The sequence below is a fragment of the Pavona decussata genome, unplaced genomic scaffold (assembly GCF_977016875.1).
Source record: "Pavona decussata unplaced genomic scaffold, jaPavDecu1.1 SCAFFOLD_161, whole genome shotgun sequence".
In the NCBI taxonomy this organism is placed as follows: Eukaryota; Metazoa; Cnidaria; class Anthozoa; order Scleractinia; family Agariciidae; genus Pavona; species Pavona decussata.
The window spans coordinates 3,954,092-3,976,951 of NW_028145572.1; the positions used below are offsets into that span (position 1 = coordinate 3,954,092).

The 22,860-nt window shown below is 39.7% G+C and overlaps 1 protein-coding gene across 3 annotated transcripts in view; it reads left to right on the forward strand.

Annotated features, from left to right (window-relative positions):
* The window catches only part of LOC146464894 (uncharacterized), a 31,059-nt gene that overhangs the window by 2,987 nt on the left and 5,212 nt on the right, over window positions 1–22,860 (forward strand). For all 3 annotated transcript variants that reach the window (XM_085129215.1, XM_085129216.1, XM_085129214.1), the window contains exons 3-36: window positions 678–1,075; window positions 1,880–2,088; window positions 2,903–3,129; window positions 3,719–3,902; window positions 4,349–4,995; window positions 6,105–6,465; window positions 7,482–7,695; window positions 7,845–7,897; window positions 8,946–8,996; window positions 9,442–9,519; window positions 10,302–10,433; window positions 11,122–11,231; window positions 11,615–11,692; window positions 12,095–12,230; window positions 13,022–13,129; window positions 13,776–13,856; window positions 14,258–14,371; window positions 14,862–15,086; window positions 15,544–15,623; window positions 16,012–16,171; window positions 16,739–16,811; window positions 17,423–17,511; window positions 17,666–17,768; window positions 18,246–18,355; window positions 18,476–18,573; window positions 18,734–18,826; window positions 18,930–19,038; window positions 19,423–19,548; window positions 19,867–19,968; window positions 20,418–20,543; window positions 21,101–21,154; window positions 21,312–21,377; window positions 21,473–21,667; window positions 22,463–22,551. In XM_085129215.1, the coding sequence (XP_084985341.1) occupies window positions 678–1,075; window positions 1,880–2,088; window positions 2,903–3,129; window positions 3,719–3,902; window positions 4,349–4,995; window positions 6,105–6,465; window positions 7,482–7,695; window positions 7,845–7,897; window positions 8,946–8,996; window positions 9,442–9,519; window positions 10,302–10,433; window positions 11,122–11,231; window positions 11,615–11,692; window positions 12,095–12,230; window positions 13,022–13,129; window positions 13,776–13,856; window positions 14,258–14,371; window positions 14,862–15,086; window positions 15,544–15,623; window positions 16,012–16,171; window positions 16,739–16,811; window positions 17,423–17,511; window positions 17,666–17,768; window positions 18,246–18,355; window positions 18,476–18,573; window positions 18,734–18,826; window positions 18,930–19,038; window positions 19,423–19,548; window positions 19,867–19,968; window positions 20,418–20,543; window positions 21,101–21,154; window positions 21,312–21,377; window positions 21,473–21,667; window positions 22,463–22,551 (5,079 nt within the window). The remainder of the gene's footprint in view (window positions 1–677; window positions 1,076–1,879; window positions 2,089–2,902; window positions 3,130–3,718; window positions 3,903–4,348; window positions 4,996–6,104; window positions 6,466–7,481; window positions 7,696–7,844; window positions 7,898–8,945; window positions 8,997–9,441; window positions 9,520–10,301; window positions 10,434–11,121; window positions 11,232–11,614; window positions 11,693–12,094; window positions 12,231–13,021; window positions 13,130–13,775; window positions 13,857–14,257; window positions 14,372–14,861; window positions 15,087–15,543; window positions 15,624–16,011; window positions 16,172–16,738; window positions 16,812–17,422; window positions 17,512–17,665; window positions 17,769–18,245; window positions 18,356–18,475; window positions 18,574–18,733; window positions 18,827–18,929; window positions 19,039–19,422; window positions 19,549–19,866; window positions 19,969–20,417; window positions 20,544–21,100; window positions 21,155–21,311; window positions 21,378–21,472; window positions 21,668–22,462; window positions 22,552–22,860) is intronic.

Genomic DNA, 22,860 nt, shown 5'->3' on the forward strand with positions numbered 1-22,860 from the left:
CAGGACCTATGGTTTATCGTCCTTATCCGAGAAGACTAGAAAGTTTAACCATTTGCAGATGTCTTTACAAAGGTAGCACTTTCTCCTCAGTTATTTAAAGACCCTGAGTGTTGGTCTGGCTGGGGTTTGAACCCACGACCTCCCGCACGGTAGTCCGGTACTCTACCAACTGTCAGCTAATCAGTCAACGGTACCTCTTTTTGCCCTCTCATGTGATACATGTATAGACTTCATGTATAGACTGACTCCTGGCCCGGGTTTTTTGTCAGAAAAATAATTTAAGTGCCATTAACACCTGGCCATTGTCAGTGTAACTGAAAAGGAGCTGATGGTTCTTTGCTATGATTGTAATTGGAAGCCCCAGGGTCAAGTAAGATTTTATTTGTTTTCTTTTGTCTTATCAAAAGTTTCTATACTCTCGAACAAAGGACATCAGAATTGAGTTGAAGCCAAAATATCATTTTTAAAATCCCTACACACATATAATTTATAATTACATAAAATTAATATTAATCCAACTCGTACACAGTGTAAGTGACTGTGTTTGCATGATGTGAAAAGAAATTGGGTCACCTTTCTGACACAAGGTGATCTTTAAGTGTGACTTAATTGACTGCCCAATTCACAAAATTACATGTACATTGCAATAAATCATTTTTTCTTGAACTTGTCAATAGGTTAAATTCATCCTCCTGGGTGCATGGAAGGGTTGTGACTCTCATCAAACGCTCAGTGGCTGCTGGCAGTGTCCATTACAGCAACTTAACTCTGAAATACACTCGCACTGGCTGGTTACCGTTATCAAATATTGGGGATGCACTGCGGATTGATATAGAACCAGTGACGTCTAAATCTCTTTCCATTATACGCACGAATGTGCCTAAACCATCTCAAGACTTAAACAAAATCACCATTGGTGAAGATGTGACTTTCCAAAGGACTATATCTCTTCCTCTGTCTACAAATGCAAACTTCATCATAACAATATCTGGACAAGGTTTTGAAGGTGTAGCTGGGAACATCACTCGTGTTGGTAACAATATAGAGTCTCTTCATGGGCAAATAAGGGGAGCTGGTAAGTGAAATTAGAAGGCCTTGCTGGTTGAGTTTTAATCATCCCATTGATGTTAATCCTCTTGAATATGAGTCCATGGACTGTTAATGTTATCTGTTTTAAATGTTTGCCAGATCATACAATGGGCTCAAGAAGGCTTAAAAGGGTTTTTAACTGCATCCACATGTTGCGACATGTAACTCACCCCCTCCATAGCTAACTGGTGCATGTGTCAGCGAAATGAATCCAACTTTCTATCAAAAGTTGTGTGTGTAGTGCAACAAGTGGAAATGCAGCATAAAATATTATTTGTACAGACCAGAAATTCAAATACCTGCAAGAAATGTTTGTTTTGATCTCAGAATTTTGTGTGGTGGCCTACATGTACACCTGACCATCTTAATTTTTTTTTGTGGATGCAACATATATTGAGTAATACCAGTTAAAATTAAGAAACGTTTGGCAGAAAGTTATCCAGTAGAGGTTTTTTTATATAACAGAAGATCTACATGTACCGGATAAGTTTTTTTGTCATATTTGCAGAGGAGTTAAAGATTAATGTGAGGCTTTCCAACAAAACAATAAAAATTATGATAAATTGTAGGTCATTGAATGAATTTGAGATAATTTTCATAAACTGAAATTTAAAGGTACTTTTTGTGGAGCCCACCTGTGTCACCTGTTGCAATAGTAACCAAATTTGTACATTAGAATGGGTATTAAAGTAAATGCTCTTGAACCTCCTTAACCTGATTTGAAATGAAATCCCCGCACTCCTAAATTTTATGGTATCATAATCCTTACTGGAAGTTTTGATTTGTGTAGATCTTAACGTTACCTCAGAAGTCATTGGCAACTTTGGCACTATTGTGAATACTGGAAACTTTTCCCAAGCTGTTGACAGTGAGATTGAGTATCAGGCAATAGTACGGGTCTCAAACACCAGCCAGAATACAAATGGTCAACAAGTGTCTGTTGATTTTGATGTGTTTGCTAGTGGCAAAAAGCAAGCAGATGATTCATTTTCTTTGCAGGTAATTAATCACTAACAACCTGGCCCTGTTTGTTCAAAGAGTAGATAACTTACATGTATCCATTGGGTAAATCACTATCCAGCAGATAACATGTATTGTACAGTTCCAGAAAATATCCATACTCCTCCCATGGAAGATTTTTGTTTTGCTTCCACCCTCCCCCCAGGAAATTGCAGTTTAGCTTCATATCTTGCTTCTAAAATTTTGGCTTCTAAAAGCCGCCTCCCCCTAGGTGGGTACGGATTTTTTCTGGAACTGCACATTGGTTGGAGTTCAAGTTATGCACTGGAGATAGATTTATCCACTGGATAGAGTTATCCACTCTTTGAACAACTGGGACCAGCTGATTCATGAGAATCTAACCACCAACTTGGTGTTTCTTTGAGGCTGATTCACTTAAGTCAACTATTGTCTTATCATTATGGAATTTGTTAGTCACATGACTTGTTTGCAATGTGATAATTTCAGATCTGGAAGATCATAGACATCATCTCTATTCAGATTGGTTTGTCCTCTTCTAATGAAGATGGCCTCTTTAATTTGACTTTGCATATTTTGCGAAGAAAAGAATGCCATTGTTTAACCTGGAGATAAGAGCTAACCTTACTGTTTAAACATTGTCAATTTTCATTCAAAGACAATAACTTATATTTGAGATAATTAAATATGAACAATAGTAGCCCCTCCCTTCCCAAAGGTGGGAAGCTTAATCTCGGCTGTATGTGCAGCCTGCAGTTAAGTGTGACCTGACCTCACATTTTCCCTTACTTGCATGACAGAACTATTCTGATGCATATTTTCTTGCTATTTAAAGATAATCGAACCTGACCTGTCAGTGAGTGTTACAGCATCTCGTTTTACTGGAGTGCCACAAAATTACGACATGTCCTTCACTGTGCAACTGAGTCATACCATACAGTCAACTTCACATGCATACAGAGTGCTTCTTAAAATTACAGTTCCTCGTGATCACCTCACTAATGCCCGAATAACAGAGTCACCAGCAAAAGGGGGCATAACACTGTTAGATGGTAATTCCAGGTATTGCTATATTCTGTATGAAGTTTTTTACTGTTTGTGTTAGATGCGTGTCAGTGATGTGTCCTCCCAGGCCGTTATTTGGATCAGACATATATTGTATTCATTCATAGAGTTCTATAAACCCAACCCTAGCAAATACTTTAAGGTACCCTTCTGTGAATAATTCCATACCTTGCTTGTATGGAGCTGCAGTGGTCTATACATGTTTATTAAAAACTGAATCATTGGATAATAGAATTCGAGGGATTTGATTGGCTTAGCGGCCATGGTATATGAGCCATTGTACCATGGCTGAGAAATGGCGACCATTAAATTGTCTGCTGGTTATTCTTGCACAGCGAAATCAGTAAGATCTAGCAATATTTCTTGATTGTTTTTAATAAAACAATTATTCCACTTGCGCTTGTTGGATATGAGATAATTATAGCCAACTCGGCGCTACGCGCCTCGTTGGCTATCTATCATCTCATATCCAACGCTCGCTCATGGAATAATTGCTAAATATAACTGTAGTTGTTTGTATGATGTATGTCAGATCGCATGGTTGATGATTTCAAGCTCAGTCTCTTTCACTGTGTTGTTTCTTTAGACTCGTGTACCAGGCAGATGAACTGCTGCTTGGTGAGACAGTCTCCTTTAAGTATCAAGCCACAACAGTCAGCAACCTTCCACCAAGCGTTTATGTGTCTTCACCTGTTCATCTGGCTTATGTAACACTTCCTAAAAATCTCACTCCTCGGGAAGGACGAAAGTATACACATAACTCCATTCAGGTGGGGTAAATTCTGAAAGTTGTAACATTAAGATACCTGGGTCCAAGCCATGTGTCTAAAATGTTTTTGTTTGAAAATGGCCTTTTTAGGCCATCCATCTTCACATAAGGGATGGAAAATTGTGGAAAACAGATTCAAACACGATTTAAAAGTCTGCTTGTCAGGACAGGGAAACTTTTTTTAAATTGTAAAAGATGTACATAGCTAATGTTTCCTGGCCTATTTGCCAGCCTCTTGGCTAAGCACCCTTGCTGAAATAACCTTGAACTCTTCATGACAAGATGACTAGGTGCAGCGCTCGAGCTAAGTGAAGGTGAATTTGAAATGAACGTGCAGAGTGCTTGTTCCAGGAAATAGCATATTTACAGTTGTTCTAGAGATTCATAGCATTAGGCGTGGTATTTTACAAAGTGACAGTTGTTTAACATCTAGTGTTTTTCACACAGGGCACATTCCTAACATTCCGACCTGAACCTTTTGTAGCTGTAACGTTTCAACCTCCCGTTGGTTCGTTTGATGCTGGCGACAGAGTACAGTATAATCTAACACTGAGGAACAATGATACAACAACCACAGCTCACCATGTCTCCGTCGATGTGACCTTCGAGGCTCTTGATACAAACAGAGTCTTCATTAGCTGCAGCGCAGGCTCACTTACTTTCAACCACATTAGCGGAGGGTCTACACTGTCTATTTCCTCCATTGCTCCATCGCAAAGTGTCGATTGCAACTATACATCATTTCTTCAGAATCGCATCAGTCCTGAGCGCTTGATATCACAAACGGTAGACATAGAGTACTATAGTTTGCCTCTAAGCAATGCTCCACCACAGCTTGCAAGCTACAAGGAGAGACAACATGCTAATTTTACCACCAAGCCCATTAATACCACTATTGTGACAAGTCAGAATGCTGAAGAGTTACAAGCTGGTGATCCTGTGAATTTTACACTTCATTTACAAATCCCAGAATGTGTTACCAACTTAACTGCTGTTTTTAATTTGCCTTCTGTTCCCCTCAGTGTCATCGATCTGTCTCGTAGAAAGAGGGATGCATCTTTGTTCGGTATTGACAGTGAAGATGCTGGACGCAGGTGAAGACCTCTAGCAGTTTGATATTTGGAGTTCTTCCACTGTCACGCAAGACACACATCGCTGTTCTAAATTAGCGTAGAGAGTGTAGTATGCCATCACTTTATTTTAAACACTTGACATCATGTAAATTATAAAAATATACTTTAATGCAAAGGGAAAGTAGATAATAGAACGAACAAACCATGTTGAAGTCCATCGTCCCCACATTCACTCATACAGTGTAGATCAGATAGATTTGACAGGCGATGAGAAATCACGAATGGATTGATCGCGGATGCGGACGTCCGCACCCGGTTAAACCATTAATTGTGTCAATAACAAAATGCTTGAATATGATTGGTTCTTAACAGCCCATATTTATAGCTTAATTTTGCTATGTAATTCCAAAACTGTCCGATTTGACCTGTCCGATTACTAGAAGCTTGTAATCGGACAGGTCAAATCGGACAGTTAAAGAACCAATGAAAATCAAGTAGCAACTGCCACTAGCCAATGAAATTTCACTAAATGGCACATGATAACCAATCAAAATCAATGAAAAATCTGTGACCAGGTAAGCTGTCCAGCTTCAACTAGAGAAGAAAAATGGAGGACACTAACTGAGCTAGATTCTCGCATTTTGTTATTGGCACAATTAATTGGTAATAGGACTTCGTGTCGTACAATTCAGGGGTAATCAGGCTCGTAATTTCAAATCGGCCTTGCGCTACGCGCTCGGCTGATTTGAAATTAGTCGCCCGATTACTCCCTGAATTGTACTCCACTCAGTCCTATTACCATTACTAATATTGCTTGGTTTTATCAACTGAGGTGAATACATGTAGGTAATTTGGCCACCGTAAAGAGATTTTAGTGCTGACTTTTCTAGTGTTAGCTCTTAAAAATGAGTAAATGGCTAACGCTCGAAACTTCAGCACTCGAATCTCTTTACTGTGGCCAAATTACCCTCGTCATCTGTTGATAAACCAAACGTTCATTCTAATCCCCCACCAACGCAACACCATAGTTTCTTAAGAGGTTAACCTCTTATCTTTAGATATGTAACCATATTAAGTAAGCACAAGTGGAAACATAAGCATAAGGGTCTTCTCTGTTTTGTGTTAATCAGGTCTCGTGTTAAACGCACTGCTGGGCTGGTGTATGTCCTGACTCCTCTGCTCAATCAAAGTTATGTCAAGCATGGAAATGGTTTAATATTACAACTTCCCCCAACGATTTCACAGCCAAACGTCGCATCTTTGAGCATTCCCTTTGGTTTGGTGGTGAATCTACCTGGTTCCAGTCCCAATGACACTGTGGAGATTTTCCTGCAATTTAAAACTGCAAACAAACCTTTAGTTCTAAGTGGCCGGCCTCTGGATTTGACGGCCATATTGAACTTTGACGCTGGTTCTAATACGATAACTAAGAAGTTTCTCATAGTAGGACCGCTTCTAAAACCGCTTCTGACAATTAACAAGACGGTAAAGGTAAGAAGGCTTGGCTGCTTGTACACGAGGAAATTTTCCTTGACAAGTCTACATAATTATTGTCGTGTGTGCGACAAAATTAGTCGAGTTTTTTTTTTTTTTGACCGAGTCTCGTTGTTCAGAAACTTTTGTTCCAAGTTTGTACAAATTCACTGAAAACTTGTTAACCTTTTATACATGAGCAAGTAAAAATCACCATTACCATGATTATAAAAAGAAAGAAAAAAATGGTCAAGGAAAGTTGTTCATGTGCAACCAACCTTTTTAAAGGTCAGAATGTTTTACTTTGGGTAACACACCATACAGCAGACCGGAACTTAAGCACAGACGTTCGTGGGTCACAGACGAGGGAGGGCATGAAGTTGAACGTTTCCCTCAAGGCGCAGTCTGACAGTCTGACACCATTGCATGTGGAACAAAAAGACACCGGACACCAAACGAGTTTTCCAGTCTTAGGCGGAAGTAGGAACCGAGGCAGCACAGGGAACATGTCGCTTCCGGATGCCGTCCGTGGCTGACGAACGTCTGTGCTTTTTAACACAACCAGACTTCGTAACGTTCCCAAAATTTATGAAGGAACAATTTGGTGTGAAATTTTGGTTATTTGAGCAGTTTTTGGAGAAATCGAGAAATTCAAGATGGCGGATGGGCAATACCAGTGACGTAATTGTCATGTCATACGACGTCATCGTTCCATTTTTGCAGATGTCAAAGAAAACAGCTTTGGATATCTTGTATGCCTACTGGGTTTAATTGTCTTAGTCTTGATGCTCTTGAAGTTACGAGGCCCACCAACCCCACTCCGCAGAAAAACGGAGAGAACGAAAACACGAGCTCATGAGGGACTCATGTCCCACCCCCTCCCCCCTCCTAAAGGCCATTCAATATTTTTTCAGAAGTATGAGAATTTTAAAGAAGCATTGAATAATAATTGTGAGAGAGGAGAGATCTCGAGAGTGTTCACTACATGTATAATGATTGGATTTCTTTCTCAAGTTCCCATTGGTATTTTTCAGGTATTACAGGAAGAAGGTGACTCCCCTCCTGTGGTGTTTAACGTGACAATTAGTAACATTGTTGGTTCTCTTTACCATGCACGAAACGTGACTGTCAGAGACACAACTCGAGGCATGGATTTTTACGATTCTGATATTTCAACGAAAGGCGCCTTTGTCAGTTCTCCAATAAGGAACACTTTTGTGGTCACTTTTACGTTGCCAAGTCTTAAAGGCAAGTAGAATTTGAGCAAATTTTTCTTTGTTGTCAATAGAACACGGAATTACCTTTTGACAATTCTAATGGTGGTATGTTCATCTTATTTCATAGTATACTATCATAACGATCCATTCTTTGTTTCTTTCTCTTCTGTACTGTTGCAGTTGGCGAGACAAGGTCTTTTATATACGTTGCTCGATTCAAAGTCGATGTAAAGGTTGGTGCTGTGAATTTTACCTTAACATTTCGGCTTATTACTCCAGCGTCTTTTTACATAGTTAGGCATGTTATTATTTCCGCCTTGGTCTTTTAAATTGAAGCCAGTAGTCATTGGGAAAGAATTGTCCTGTATGTTTGAGTTTGTCACACAGAAGGGAAGGATATGGCGAACACAAGATTCTGAACATGGAGTTCTCGGAAATTGTCATTTGGCTCCACTATCCCTAGTTATTAAAAATGAGTGTAATATGACACAGAAAAAAGTTAGCTGTTTTGCTTTGATCTGCGTACGAACATGCCCGGTTTTCGAACATAAGGCCTGAAGCGAGTGAGGAAATGCTCTGGACGCTTCGTGCCTCGCAAGCTTCGTGTTTTCGTTGATTCACGTCTATTGATTTAAAGTTTAGAGAAAAAACGAGTATATTGTTGTTTTGTGCGACCTGTCTCCTGACACCATTGCGAGGTTGAAGTTGTACGAATCTTTGCGAGACACGCTACCCAGTGTAACACCACCTAACTCTTTAGAGCGGTTTTCAATTGAGCTTCGAAGATATTGCGCCTTATCTTTGGGTCTGCGTCATTTTGCCCTTTGTTGATGGGGTTAAAAAACTCGCGGCACTTTCTTAACTAATCAGAAGTCAAACCAATGCCAATCGTGACTTGCTCATGCGCGTTTTCTTGTGTTTCCTTGGATTTCTGATTGGTTCGTAGTGTTGTGTACTTTCCATTATTCAATTAACTGTGTAAAACTCGCGTTTTGATTGGTGTAGCGGAATATTTTGTGACTAAAGTATAGAGTAACAGTTTAGAGTATAGAAACATGAATGACGTCATCGAGTGGTGTAACTTGCACACGTGATCAGAGTCCTGAGTCTAGCCAGAGTGACTCAACAAAGTTTTGCAAGCTGTTTTGGCGAGTAGCGGACAAACATAGGCAAATTTTCGCAGGAAAGCCAGACTTTCCGATGGGGAATATTTGGAAAACTCGCAAGTGTTTGTCTGGCATATGTTTACTTCTGAACCGTTTGTTTCTGACCTTTTCTCAGGAGCCGACCACGTTACGAATTCCTGCTGAAGTTACATGGAAGAGTGTACAGGTACAAAAAGGAACATGATCTATTGTTTTTAAAAAGTTTATTCACTACTTGTTTTGTAAAGTCTGCGAGTTTTGTTTTCATTGCGTTTCGCACTTTAGTTACATTTCCTTAAAACCTCTTTCTTGACCCTCAGCGTCTGGACGTGCGCAGTTTTAGTTGAAAATTGAGAAAAGATATTTCACTAGGTCCCCTGTTTACTCGTAAGTAGTTGAAACAAAGTTTTATAACAAACACTGCCCAAAGTTGTAATTTTTTTAACATTTTACAACAAACGACCAAAAAAGAAGAGTTTTAAAACGGGTTTTCTTTCCGTCCTCTGCCTGCCGAAAACACGTATTTAAAAAAAAAAAAACACTGTGATCAACTGAATGAAACGAACTTTTGGGTTCTACATGAATTCCTTCACCTGCACTTTCTTTTAAACGTATTTTCTTTGGCTTCACAGTTAAACAGCGAAACCTACCGACTTCAGAGTGATACCAGCACCGCTTGCCTGCAGAGGAATAACGTGGATGAAGCTGAGGTAGGGCGAACAGTAGTGTGTCGAGTCTGGTCTGTGTTTGGAGACTTGCGTGCATCCAAACACAGGCGCCATCACTCCACCACCACCACTGGTCTTGTCTCTTCAGCCTTGCAAACTCTTTTCTATTTAAGAAAGTCAATGACTGACATGTGTAAAACTTTCCATACAAATTTCTTCTCGGAAGAGAAAAAAAAGTTCGTTGAAAATTAGTAAAATCTAAGCAACAACCGTGGACGATAATCCTGCTGGTATACGTTGGATCAATTGTTAGTCTGATCGGCTTAACAAATACAAATGATGAGAGAAGCAGAGACCCATGCAACGTAGAATTACGTTTTAAAGTGTACTATATTTCGGCTGGCCAAACCAGCCTTCTTCAGGTACAATGAGAATTTGCATAGGGACCTAATCAAGGCTGGTTTGGCCAGCCGAAATATAGTACACTTAAAAACGAAATTCTATGTTGTATCGGTCTCTGCTTCTCTAATCAGTTGAAAATTACACTCCTCATTACTAGAAATGTGACGTTATTGATCCGTTGTCCTCATTGTCAATTTCCTTCGTTTAATTAATCGGTTATTTCTCGTTGACCTTTCTCTCGACACTGGTCTGTTATATGTTCAAAGTGCTTTTGCTTTCCCCCTTTCTTTCTTTTTCTTACAAAAATAAGAATGTTTAAAGAATTTTTAGCCTCGGTTCAAAAAAGACCTTTAATGAGAAAGGTACATGACTGCAAATTCTGAAAACTGGTTTAATATTTCTTGTTTCTGTTTCATTTTCAGCCTCGTAAAGTGTTTGGTTATTTCGCTCTTGGTGTTGTGCTTGGATTGTTGTTTGGTGCAGTGATTGCCGCCATCGTGGTGCTGGTGATTGTTAAATGCTGCGACAAGGGAAAGATGGCGCCTTACTACATGGTAAGGTGTTCGTTCACTCAACTGCAGATTGAAATTTTCTTAAATAAATAGTGTTCAATTTATCATGAGCATGATAATGTTAACTTTGTTTAAGTGTCAATTTATTTAGCACTTTAAAGGGGACACTGTAAATGAATGAAAGGAATATTGAAGTTAAATATAAACATCTTTTAAAAATCCCAACTTGTAGGGAGGCTTACCAGTTGGCTATTTACACAGTGTGGCCGAGGATTTTAACATGGGACTATCCCGAAACAAATCCATATAGTGGTCAGAGAGTGGACTTTAACCCGAGATCACTGCATTGCAAGTCCGCACCTCTAACCACTCGACCACGCCGCATGGAAAGATACACCATAAAGACAAACTTGCATGGATTCCCCGGCGGTTTGAGTTGAATTCTTGACTTTCCACACACAAGTGACCTGTTCTGTGTTACGGCCTCCGCTAATGAGGAAACATCTTTGTAGAAACATAATTTCCTTAATGTTTCTTCGTTTGCGCGCGCACGAAACATTTGTTGCAGAAACATTTTTTGCTTCCGAGACAGAAAAAAATGTTTTTGATTCTTTTTAGAGACATTTCTTTCCTCGTTTGCGACTTTAGTTCAATGTCTCTTGCATCCAGTTCATGATGATTTCTGGTTCAAGCTATAGATTTTTGAAATGTTTTTATTGTAATTTCTTAGCGCTTCACTAATACCACTACCATGACAGTACTTACCGGAGGATCACAGTATATTTATCATGGAGGAGAGTTACCAGATAACAACCCAATAGAAAAACACGCGGAAACGAGGTGAGATCAGACAGCGTCTGAGAACCGTCACTTTGGGCTGTCGGCTTATTCGGGGGAATTAGCGTTAGGGTACCGGTGGACTGCTACAACCACTGAGCTTTTGGGAGATTCATGGTGACCTAGGTCATTTGCTTGGTGTTACGCGTCCTGTATACTGCTTGGATCAGTAATTCCGAAAAGGTTCCATACTCAGTTGATGATACTAGACTAATTTTTGCAAACCATTTACAGTTAGTACATCACTTACATGATGGTCCTTTTAGACCTTCCTGCAAAATCAAGGGACAAACAGGGCTGACAGTGAACATTTTGTTGCTGTGTTATTCAAGTGGAAGGTTCAACAGTGGAGCTAACATTTCGTTACGCTTTTTTTTTTTTTACAGCATTGTTCAAACAGATGAAAGTATCGTGCCCATACTGACTCTGGACAACGCTACTCAAACAGAAAAAGAATTAAACAGGTAATCATGATACTTGTGTGCGAGACTTCTCAACGTTCTTTGCTTATGTTTTGTCCGTTTTAGAATGTCAGTTGTGCTCGCGTGCGCTCCTCGCTTCTCACAGCAATCTTTATCACAATTCCGCGCCAAAATTTCGGCATGGAGCACTAAACGACTGAAACGCAGCACTTGGCTCATGAGGTTTTTTGGCTTGCTCGGAAGCAAGTCGTTGCAAAACAATTCCAACCAAGTTAACGGAAACAGTGTCTTACCAAAATACAAATTATGGCTTGGGTAACCTCGCCCACTTTGTCACCAAAACGAGACAAAATGGTAAGGTAACAAAAGTAGCCATTTATCGATAAACTGCTCGCGTGAATTGTCGCATAATCGAGGCGAATTTCTGCCACATTTTTCTTTCAGCTTGGATGTGCAAGCCACTGCTGCCTTGGATGCTGACTTGGAAACTCAGAGGCAAAACATGTTCATTAAAGCCATCAAACTGCTGGCAAAAAAACTGCGAGTCAAGAGAGAAATTTCCGCTGAGAAAGAAAGCAATGTAAGTTGAAAAGCAAGTTGGGCGAAAAACTTAAACGTGTTCAGAATAATTAGTTAAACTTGTCAAAGAACGTGATTTGAATTTTAGCCATGGAAACAGTTATATAAGCCCGGTGGCTTCCCTTGGGCTTCCACGCCATTTGTGTTTAAATAATTAGTTTTTTTTGCTATTGTACAACTCATTGTAAAGCAATAAAAATAATTGCTTTATAAATGATGTTATCGCCGATCTTGGAAATGCGGTCTAAGTAGAGTATGCTGTCTCAGTCGTTGCATAGAGTCTCGGGATAAAATTTCTATTTCTTGGCAGAACAGGATCTTCATCAAGCCTGTCGTAAGCTGTAACCAATGGGCCACAGATCGACAAATGACAAATCAGTAGCACGTTGCCTTTAAGCCAATCCCATTCCCAGTCATCGCAGTCGAAAAGTTCTTTGTAATTTCCCTTGGGGATAAACCAATCTTAGACTGTAATCCAAACGATAATGCTAGCGAACTCTTGTTTCGTTACATTTGGTATACCTAGTTTGTCATACGGAACATCTGCTCACTCACATAGCACATAAATTCAAACAATCTGGATAAAACAATTGCAAACAGTGTTTACTTAAAGGGAAGCAGTACTAATTTTCAATAAGGTAGAATGTAAATAGTTGCTTGTTAGAACACGGAGAACGAATGTATTTTCATTTATTAAATTCAATTAAATTGAAACTTGTCAGCTTATCTATATGGATCAGTTATATTAGTGCCACATCAGCATAATATTCGTGACGTTTGTTTTGTTTTTAGTTTGGTTTGGAAATCAAACAAGCAATCGGCGCAGTGGCATTCAAGATGTCCGCGGAATACAAACGAAAATCTGCTGAACTTAGGAAGAAACTTGCAATTGAAGTGAAGGTAAAACATTCTCTGTCTGCTTGTATGTTGCACGAGAGCAGTAGAGCCTATCACTGACTGATGCTCCAAGCCACATCAGGGTTGGTGATTCTGGATGCGCCCATGCCTGAGTAGCTTTCATTTGAAAGGTTATTGTGAGACGTACAATGGGGTTACTTTCTGAGAGAAACTAGCGTCGGTGGGGAGTAAAAACGAATATTTGGTGTTGTCAAGGCTGAGTTGATAAGGTAATTTGACAACTGTAAAGTGATTCAGTGGGAGCTGATGTTTCGAGCGTTGGCCCTTCGCGAATCAAGGAATTGTAGGTTGTGTGTTTATATAGCGACCAGTGGAGCCACGCTATTATGAGAGCGTCGTAACGTGAAAAACAAAAATATATCAGTCCAGTTAAAAGCATTCGTCGATTCTGTGGGGATTGAGAGCGCCACTTTGGGTCTAAATTTTTTCTTTCTGTTACCACAGACTGCCATGTTTGTAAGAATGGTTAGGCAGGTTAAGTGTTATTGTAGGATTTAATCCACGTACTCAATACTTCGCTTCATTTAACATGTCCGAGTTTTGAGCCAATGAAAGAGGTTAACTTTTCTTTGATTTATTTTGTACAAATAACTCACATTAGTTTCGTTGTAACTGCTCTATTTTGCAGAATCGTTTAGATGCCTTACATCGTGAGCAAAGGAAAGAACGAGAGGAAACAGAAAATAAGATTAAAGGTCTCGTAAACGAGGTGGGGCTATTGCTATGAATATTTAAAACTTCCTCCATAAACTGTGTGCACCAAAGAGAATTGTCTTACCCAGTACATAATGTCTTTGCTAAGAAGATAAAGGTGACCTGAGTTAACAACGGGAGGTTTCTGCGTTCAGCAACTAGGTTGGAATATTTTAGAAGTAGAACGATTTAATGTAAAAGAGAAACGTGTTGTTATTATTGTAAACGTTTTTCGTTTAACTTTCGCGAACAGAACATCTTAATTTTAAGGAAACAATGTTTTCACAGTAATGCTGATGTAACCTGCAGAAAATTAAATTAATAAAATTTGGTTGTCGCAAAAATTGCATTGTTTGGTAACTGGATATTTCGCTTGGAGGAAGACGTTCCGCTCATAGTGAATTTTATTTGTTTTAGCGCGAGAAGAAAAACATTCTTGAACTTCTGAAACAACGGCATGAGACACAAGAACAAGAGCTGAAACAAAACCTGAAGCTGGAGCAAGACGTGGAGATGGAGAAATTGAGAAAGGTTAAAACTATTTTTCATTTGTCTGTATTAAGGTTAGGGTTGGGTGGAGGCACGGAAAATGGAGACTGCTTGACTTAGTGATTGACTCATTGCAAACACTCGGAAAATCTTTGTGAACCGTTTGGTCTCGCAATATTGATTAATCAACAATCAACAATATAGATTGGTCAATTGACAATCATATTATCAATCTCGAGGGTTGAGTGAATGAAAATTCGACAGATACTTTTAAATATTGGCGAATATGGAGTCTTTTGGCTAGAGGCGAATGCCTGGACTTGCTAAAGACTGCCAATTGTATTTGCCTGGTGCATATTTTTTAATTTCTTTATCAGCCAAATTGCGTTTTTACTAAAAAAAAAATTACCCCGCTGAGGAGCATGTCTAAATTTTTTTAAACAAAAAACATGGAGTACACACGTTATATACAAACCTGATTTAAACCGTAGACAAACTAAAATACAGATTGTTATAATTACTTATTTTGTAGGAGGTATCAATCAGCAAGCGCTTCGCTCTGAAAGAAGCTCAAAACAAATTAATACAGAGCTTGATCAAGGACGCAAATCTAAACGAAGAGCAAGCGAGTGCCATCATGAAAGATCACCTGGCCAATATGGCGGCCATTGATAAAGCAACAGATGAGGAGAGAGCCAGGCGTGTTATGGCGCTGGAGATGAGACTGGCGGAAAGACGAGCACTGGCTCGACAGAAAGTGAGCCATGGACATCTCAGTTATGCTTGGAATATAATCGTCAGTTTGCACGGGGGGATTGGGGGGGGGGGGAGTGTTGTATTGTTCAAATGGATTTTCCTATCAGAACACGCTCCACTTAGTAAACGTTTGTAATGGAACGAAATAAGGAGGTATTGTCAGGAGAGTGGCCTGGGGCCTAATCTACTCTAATGGTGGTTGAAGGGAGGGGAGGGGGAGATATACAAAGATTTACATATAACGTTTAATTTGGGAGAACAGAAGTCGACACAACTAAAGAAATGGGTGAAAATGTGGTTCAGCCAGGATTTGAACCTGGGTCTAAAGATAAATAGATATACATATACATGTAAAGTCTGAAATGGACTATCGACCTCATCATTAGCATTTTTTTTCTCCTCGTTATTTATTTATTTTTTTAAATTGTAGCTTACCAGTTTTTATGGTTTTTCTACAGCAAGAAGATGAAGAACGGAAAAAGAGAGATTTGGGAAAATTACAGGAAATGCATTCTGACTCGCTGGAGAATCTTGTCAGGTGTGATGTTATATTCCTTTATTCGCTTGGCATGCCTGGAATATAACTTGTTAGGTTTGAGCATTGCCTCATTTGCCTGTTGCAGAATAAAAATCCAGTTTTGTGAATCTGTATTTTTGGCAGTGTACCCTGTTTTTGTTCAATTCGAAGACTTTCTAAAGTTTGAAATTTGATGTGGACAGACAAATTGTCGATGATGCTTTGGATTTCGAAATTTTACCTTCTTCCCTAAATCATACCAATAATCAAAGATTTTACCAACTTATGATGGCCTATTTTAAAAAGAAGAAAGATCCTCGCAGTTAGTACGCCACTTAAGTAGTTGCGAAAAAATATATGATGTTTCATATATTCATATTCATGGTCGATTTGACTTCCCTACCATCAGATCATCTACGCTTAGCTCTGAGGATGCTGCCATCTACCTAGAACGCCTCAGAAAAGAAATGGAAGCTGTAGATAGCAAACTTGCCAAGGACAGAAAACGACAGGAACAGAAATTACACCAGAAGCTAACTGCACTCAAACAGAAGAAAGTCGAGGAAAAGGTGCTGATGTGTTTTGAGTTGCATTTTCCTAAATGAGCAAAGAATTGCTTATTTAGTTGGTTTAGTAAGCGGAAACTCTGAAAATACCTTATCAAAGCTGGTAAAACCGGAGGGCTCCAAATTATGCAAGTGTGTTTTTTAACTTTTTTATTGGAACACTCACATCTATTACATAAGTGGCCAACCCATTGCAAAGAAATATACATTGTACTTCACACAAACAAAATTACAAGTAGAAACTACATACTACAAGTACAAGTTTAACAATTTGAATAATTATTCTGTTAAGTTTAAATGCTCGGTTCCACTAGCACCTTGTGCTACAAACACAAGCCTCCCACACAGTCATTTTTAATCGTTTAATTTATTTATTTATTCATTTATTTTTTAGTAATGTTTACAAATAAGCTTAAATGGTTACTAAAACTGAAAGAAAAAGAGAGAAAGTGAAAAAGATAAAAGTACATATATCTACTGTGCGGTTTGCTTTTAATTAGCTTGCATGCTTTTGTTGATTTTCTGGCGTCTTTTTTTTTTAACTTGTTCAACTGGTTTTACTTGTTGTAGGCTCGCGAGCATCAGCGGCAAATTAAGGAGTTTGATGGTCAACAGGATGAGAAATTTGAACAAGTGGAGATAGGTAAAATCCGAACGCTTTTAGTTTGTTGAATTTTCTATTTATCAGTCGTGGTAATAAGCAGCTTACCTTACTCCTGTTGCTGTTTTTTGATTAGTCAATTATCCTCGAAGCCTTTACGTTAACACTACCAGCGTTACGTTTGCAACCCCCCCCCCCCCCCCCCGCCCCACGCCTTCATTTTCGTACACAGAGTCTTCACGCTCTTTGGCTTGCGGTTAGTCAGTTTGAGAATCTCTGAGTTACTGAAATGTTTTCACCGCAGGATTTCCTCGGTAAAACAATGCAAGTGAAAGTCAGAGCCGTTACGGGACAGCCAACCAAAGAATTTACTTTTTTTCGATTTTCCAGAGTCCCTTCTGGCGAGCAACCGCTGGTCAAAGAGCCTGAGGACTCTGGGTATGAGATTGCCCCCCCCACCCCCCCCCCCACCCCCTCCTTTACATGTTTTATGACCAGCGTGAACGGTTGTCCTAAAAAAAAGTTAACTGTTCGAGTTTAAGTTTGGTTTAGTCTATCAAAAAAAAAGCAGTAAAGAGCTACACAGTCAAGTAACGATACTTTATGACGAAGTGAACATAAGAATGTCATTAATCATCTATCTTGACCCTTAGACACTGTGACCGCGATTACTGAAAAACAGAAACTGCTTGATAAACAGCGCCAAGAAATAGAGGAAATCGAAAGAAATTCAGACAGAGAGGTAAGTTATTCTCCTGAAAGTGTTTCTGCAAAGTTCGTTCTTCTAACAGCTTTTGATACTGCAACCTTTGACTGTTTAGGTTCAATTCAACTAACTGTATTTATGTGTCTGTCGCTATAGCGTTTAGAATCATTGTACCACCATTTTTCTGTAGGCCGCTGAAGAAATTGAAAGTCTCCGCGATCAACAGACTCGTGAGGCAAACCAACAGATAAAGGGAAATGCTCAGAAAATGTACCAGGAACTGGTGAATAAAGGTAACTGCCAACAGCAGCTAATGACAGGTGCATGCGTTTAATATAGCATCAGGTGGAAGAGTCAAAAGAGGCCAAGATTGCGTGACAACTACCGCACTAGCCCCCAGTAAAACTTACATAAATCGTACTGGAGTATTTGCCACACCTCAGACACGAATGTTACAATCACACGTACAAAGCAATCCAAAACTGTTTTTGCTAAGCCCCCTTCAGGTGCCCCCACCCCTTGATGAAATAACGGGAAGAGGAAAGAAAAGTTGGTTACAGTTTAAAATTGATGTTCCTGGCAATTTTTTACATCCATTGTGCCATCAAACGTCTTTGTTTCTTTAGGTGATCTCCCTTCAAAGCCAACTCTCTTGGTATCCCCCTCCCCACCCCACCCCACCCCATGAAGAGTGAACAGAGAAGATCCCTGAGAAGCGGATAAAAACCGCTAAGCAGTTAAAGGATATTTACATTTTTCCACAATGGTAGGTTTGTCGGAGTCTGAGAAAGAAGCCATTCTTGAGCGACATATGGCAGACGTTGCTATGCAACAAGAGGCCCGGGAAGAGGAGCGAAGGCGGCAGAGAGAAATGGTTGAAGTAAGTGAAGCAACTGTTAACAGTCAAAACTGGGCGGAGAAAGATGCTTGAAATCTTCTCAGTTTCCTCTTTACACACTCATTAACCTTCTTTAATTTTAATTTTTTTTTTCATCGACAGAGAAGACTGGAAAAGCAGCGCGCCATGTTAGAAAAGAAGTTGAAGGAAGACCAAGCGGAACAGGCTGAAATAAGAAAACAAGAGGACAAGATAGTGGGGTATGTACAATACTGGGACAGATGTGAGATGTTAAGAAATATAGTAATTCATCGTAACAGCCGTAGTGGGCTTAGGAGAGGTGGCATAGTTCGAGAATGACTGAATTATGCAATATTCCATGTTTTCGTTTAATACTAATTTCGTTGTTAAATTTTGCAGAGATTTGATAGTGAACCAAGTCGTGATGTCAGAAGAGGAAAGAGATAGGATTGTCCAGGAACACGAGAAGAATCTGGCTGAGCTCGAGAGCAGGTACCATGCTTTGTTGTCTTGCAAAAATAAATTGGAAATAATCCTTCCAGTATTGAGTAAGTCGCAGGTTAACCACATGATATTTATCTTTCCTCTACATAAGTCTTACGTTAACTAAGCTGCGACAGCGTCAGATGTTGGAGGAAAAACTGTCAAAACGGAGAAAGAGAAGAATGGAGCAGCTGGAAAAAAGACAAGTGGAAGAGACCAAGGTACGGCGTCACTTTGAGGGCTACAGGTTTATTGGTGTCAAGCACTATTATGTATTAACTCGCTAAATAAAGACTCTACCACTACTGCTACGTTCCTCAATTTTATTTACAAGTTTATTGGTGTTAAGGATTATTATGTATTAACCTCGCTAAATAAAGACTCAATTTCCTCAATTTACACTGGCTCAAGTTATTTATGCTAGATAATAATTAGCTTTCACATTTATGTTAGATGCAGGTTACATGTCGGATGCGGGTCGGGTTGTTAGTTTGATTTTGGATGAGTTATGCGTTGGGGGATGAAATCCGTCTGAGCTGTTAGTCCGTTTTTGTTTTTAACAGTTCGCCAAAGTACGTAAGGATTCTTGTTTCCTTGCACCCTAGGACCGCGATTACGACGACAAAATCTTGGTGGAAGGTGAAGATATCGAGATGATAAAGAAACACGAACAAGAGAAGATGGCAGCAATGAAGGAAGATGAACTACACATTGAAGATGAGATGGAGGCGGTATGGGCGTATACTTTCCACGTATCACTCTGATTTAGCATCTTGGAGATAAAATCTCTGCAACCTATTATTAACTTGCACTTTGTAGGCAAATTGAAGAACACTGACAATTTTTGTTAAGAGCTATGGTAAAACATTAGCACAACTTATACTGTGATTCCGATTTCACCGAATGTCGTTTTCTCTTACTTTACCACCGTAGAACCGTTTACACGTAGGCTTGAAAATGGTGTTTGGCCTACAAAACACTTCCTGTGTCCGTGATGTTGTATCTTCAATTTTTTTAAAATGTTGCTTCTTTTGCCTACTTTTTTGCAGGTTCGTGAAGAAATGCTCGCAGAGAGGTCTAAGAAGCTAGAGGCACACCACGAGAAACTGGGTTCAATAATAGCACAGCTGCAGATAGAGAAAGCCAAACAGGTATACCCTCATTTACTCTTATTCACGTTCGTTTTCCTTTGACTGATGTATTTTTTGAAAGGGCTTTTTTATGTTAAAACATTTTTCCTGGCCTTTCCTTTGGCGCGGTGGTGAACAACTGGTTAGTGAGTAAAAGAATGAACGAACGAACGAACGAAAGAAGTGAAGAAAAAATCGATGATGAAGTTGCATAATTTAAATTTCCAGCTTCAGTGCGGCCAAAAAGGGAAAAGGACTTTTAACGCACAGAAAAACCCACCCAAGTGTTTGCTTCGCAGAGTGACATACAGACTGCAATCAACTGGCAACCCTTTCAGGGTGACGCGGAGAATAACTATGCTCCTAGTTACTTTATGCAACGGAAGTCGGAGCTAATTGTATAAATCAGGGCCGGCGTGGTAGCCACATGGGAGTGACTAAGTTTTCTCACATCCCGTTGTTTTTGGCAGATGTCTAAGATTGCCATGCAGCAAGAGGCTCTGGGACAGCTTCAAGCGGGACTTGTTGATGAACTGGAATCTAAGGGAACATTCCAAGACCCCGAGACACAAAGGATTATGGACAAGTATCAAAAGGTACTCTGTCAACTCGGAATTTTAATTTTTCCCTTCTTTCCTCCTTCCATCCCCCCTCCCTCTCCCTCCCTCCTTCCTTCCTTCTCTCTTTCCTTCCGCCCTCCCTTCCATCCTCCCTCTCCCTCTCTCCTTCCTCCCGCCCTCTCTTCTCCCCTAACTTCTCCCCTTCCTTCGTCCCTCCTCTCTCTCTCCTTCCTCCCTCGCCCTCTCTTCCACCTTCCCTTCCTCCCTCCTTTCTTCCTTTCTTCCGCCGTCCTTCCCTCCTTTCTCCTTTCTTTCCGCCCTCCCTCCCTCGTCCCTCCCTTTCTCTCCCTCCCCCTTCCTTCATATAAGCTTTACAGTCAGTCACTTAATCGAATGGCTAATCCCCGGAGACAAATATCTCTGTGATGTTAGTGTCAAATGAAACTTATAATTCGCTCGTATATTCATCAAAGACAATGTTCTTTTGTTCCTTGCCGATTACGTTTTTCTCACAGGTGCATGAGATTCGCAGTAATTTACGTGGTTCGCATGGGCGTTTTATTCAATTCTTTCATAATTTCTTTTCGTATCAGGACACGAAAAACCTGGAAGAAAACTTAAAACAGCAGAAAGAAAAACAGGAAAAGGTTGGTGACATTTATTATTTCTTCATTTGTATTATTACTTCTTGGTGGATGCCAAGCAGCCTTACCTTTTGTATGTGCTGATATAAAGGATAGAACTTCATCGTCTTTGTGTTTTATTATTCTGAGCATGCGTGATGCGTTATTTTTTTATTAACAGGCGTTGAGAGATCGTCTCCAGGAAAGAATGAGACAACGAGAGGAAACACTGGTTTTGAAACAAAAGGTATACACAACATTCATTTCAAAAACGTTTGTGTAGGCAAGCTTTGTGTTGTGTCCTCGTAAGATAATAAATGTATTTGTTTTCTTTTCAATAAGGACGAGCTTTCTAATTATGTCAGCAACCTTAACGTGAGTAACATGGCCATGAAGTTGAGAAAAGCAGCTCTGAAGGCAAGACACCAAAAAGAACTCAATGATCTCAGAAACCGCATGCAGAAGGAGATTGACCAATCAATTAACGAGTTAAAGATGACGTCAGACATCCGAAGGATGCAAGCAGTAGAGGCTCAGGTAAACGTTTGGTTTGATGACACTGGTGACACTCAACCCTCCCTTCCCTAGAATCATATAAAGTGGTTACGATCTGTGGACGAATTCCTAACGTTTGGCCCGCACTTCAATGAAAGCTGTCAAGCTGTACGCTTTTTTTTTTCCACACGGAGTCGAGGAAGATCATTTGATGTAATGATACGACTTCGTGTATAACTTAATGTTATGGTGATGACGATGATGTGGAGGTGGTTCTAGCTTTTGAATCTGTGGATGAAATTCTAAAGTGTGACCATTCAAATGAAAGCTACTGAGCAGTACTTTTCTGTGGTGCTGTTTATTATGATGTACAAGGTTATTCTAAGTTTTGAGTCTGCGAATAAAATCCTCAAGTGTGACCATTTGAATTGAAGCTATTGTAATGAACAATGTTTCATGTTGTGCTGTGTATTTCTCAACAATTTGGGAAATAAGTGTTACGATTTTCAAATTTGCGTTCTTGGTATTGTAAAGGTATCAAAATCAAAATCAAACCCTTTATTTAAACCAGATAAAATTATGTTGTCATTATGTTAAAAATTTATCAACACCTTTGGAAACTTGGCAGTGTGTCTCACCTTATCTTGTATAGTTTCTATTTACTGTAGAATATTTACATTTGTACATTAAATAGGGTCGATACTGGACTGTTTTCGAGTAGTTGTCATAACGTTTTGATGGTTTGAATAGTTCGTTTATGTAGTACATTGGACATGACAAGCAGTTCAGTTTAGTCGTAAAGCAGCAGTCGTGAAATTGATTTTTTTTCTATTTCAGAACTTAAAGTTGATTTCAATTTTAGTCCAGCAAGGTAAACTAAAAGAGGACGAGATCGAAGGGGTACTCAAGTTCCTCTTCCCCACAAAGTAAGTTGTCACCGTCATCTGTGTGATTCTGTTACAGAAAACTGTTGTTAACCGCTGCCAGTAAAGAGAAATCAAGAGTCTACAAGAGTTGAACTTGAGTTGAACTCTTTAAGAACGTGAAGGAGTAAGGCCCTGTTCAGACTAGGTGTCCGCGCCAGGGCCCTATGCCCGGGCACTGAAAGCAATCGTGTTCTCGTTCGTTAATTAAGCGCCCGCCATTTTGTCAGTTTACTGTATCGTAAGGAGGCATGAGGAAATAGCGTGGGAACTGACAAAATCCTGTTCACACTAGTGCCTTGCCCAGCGACG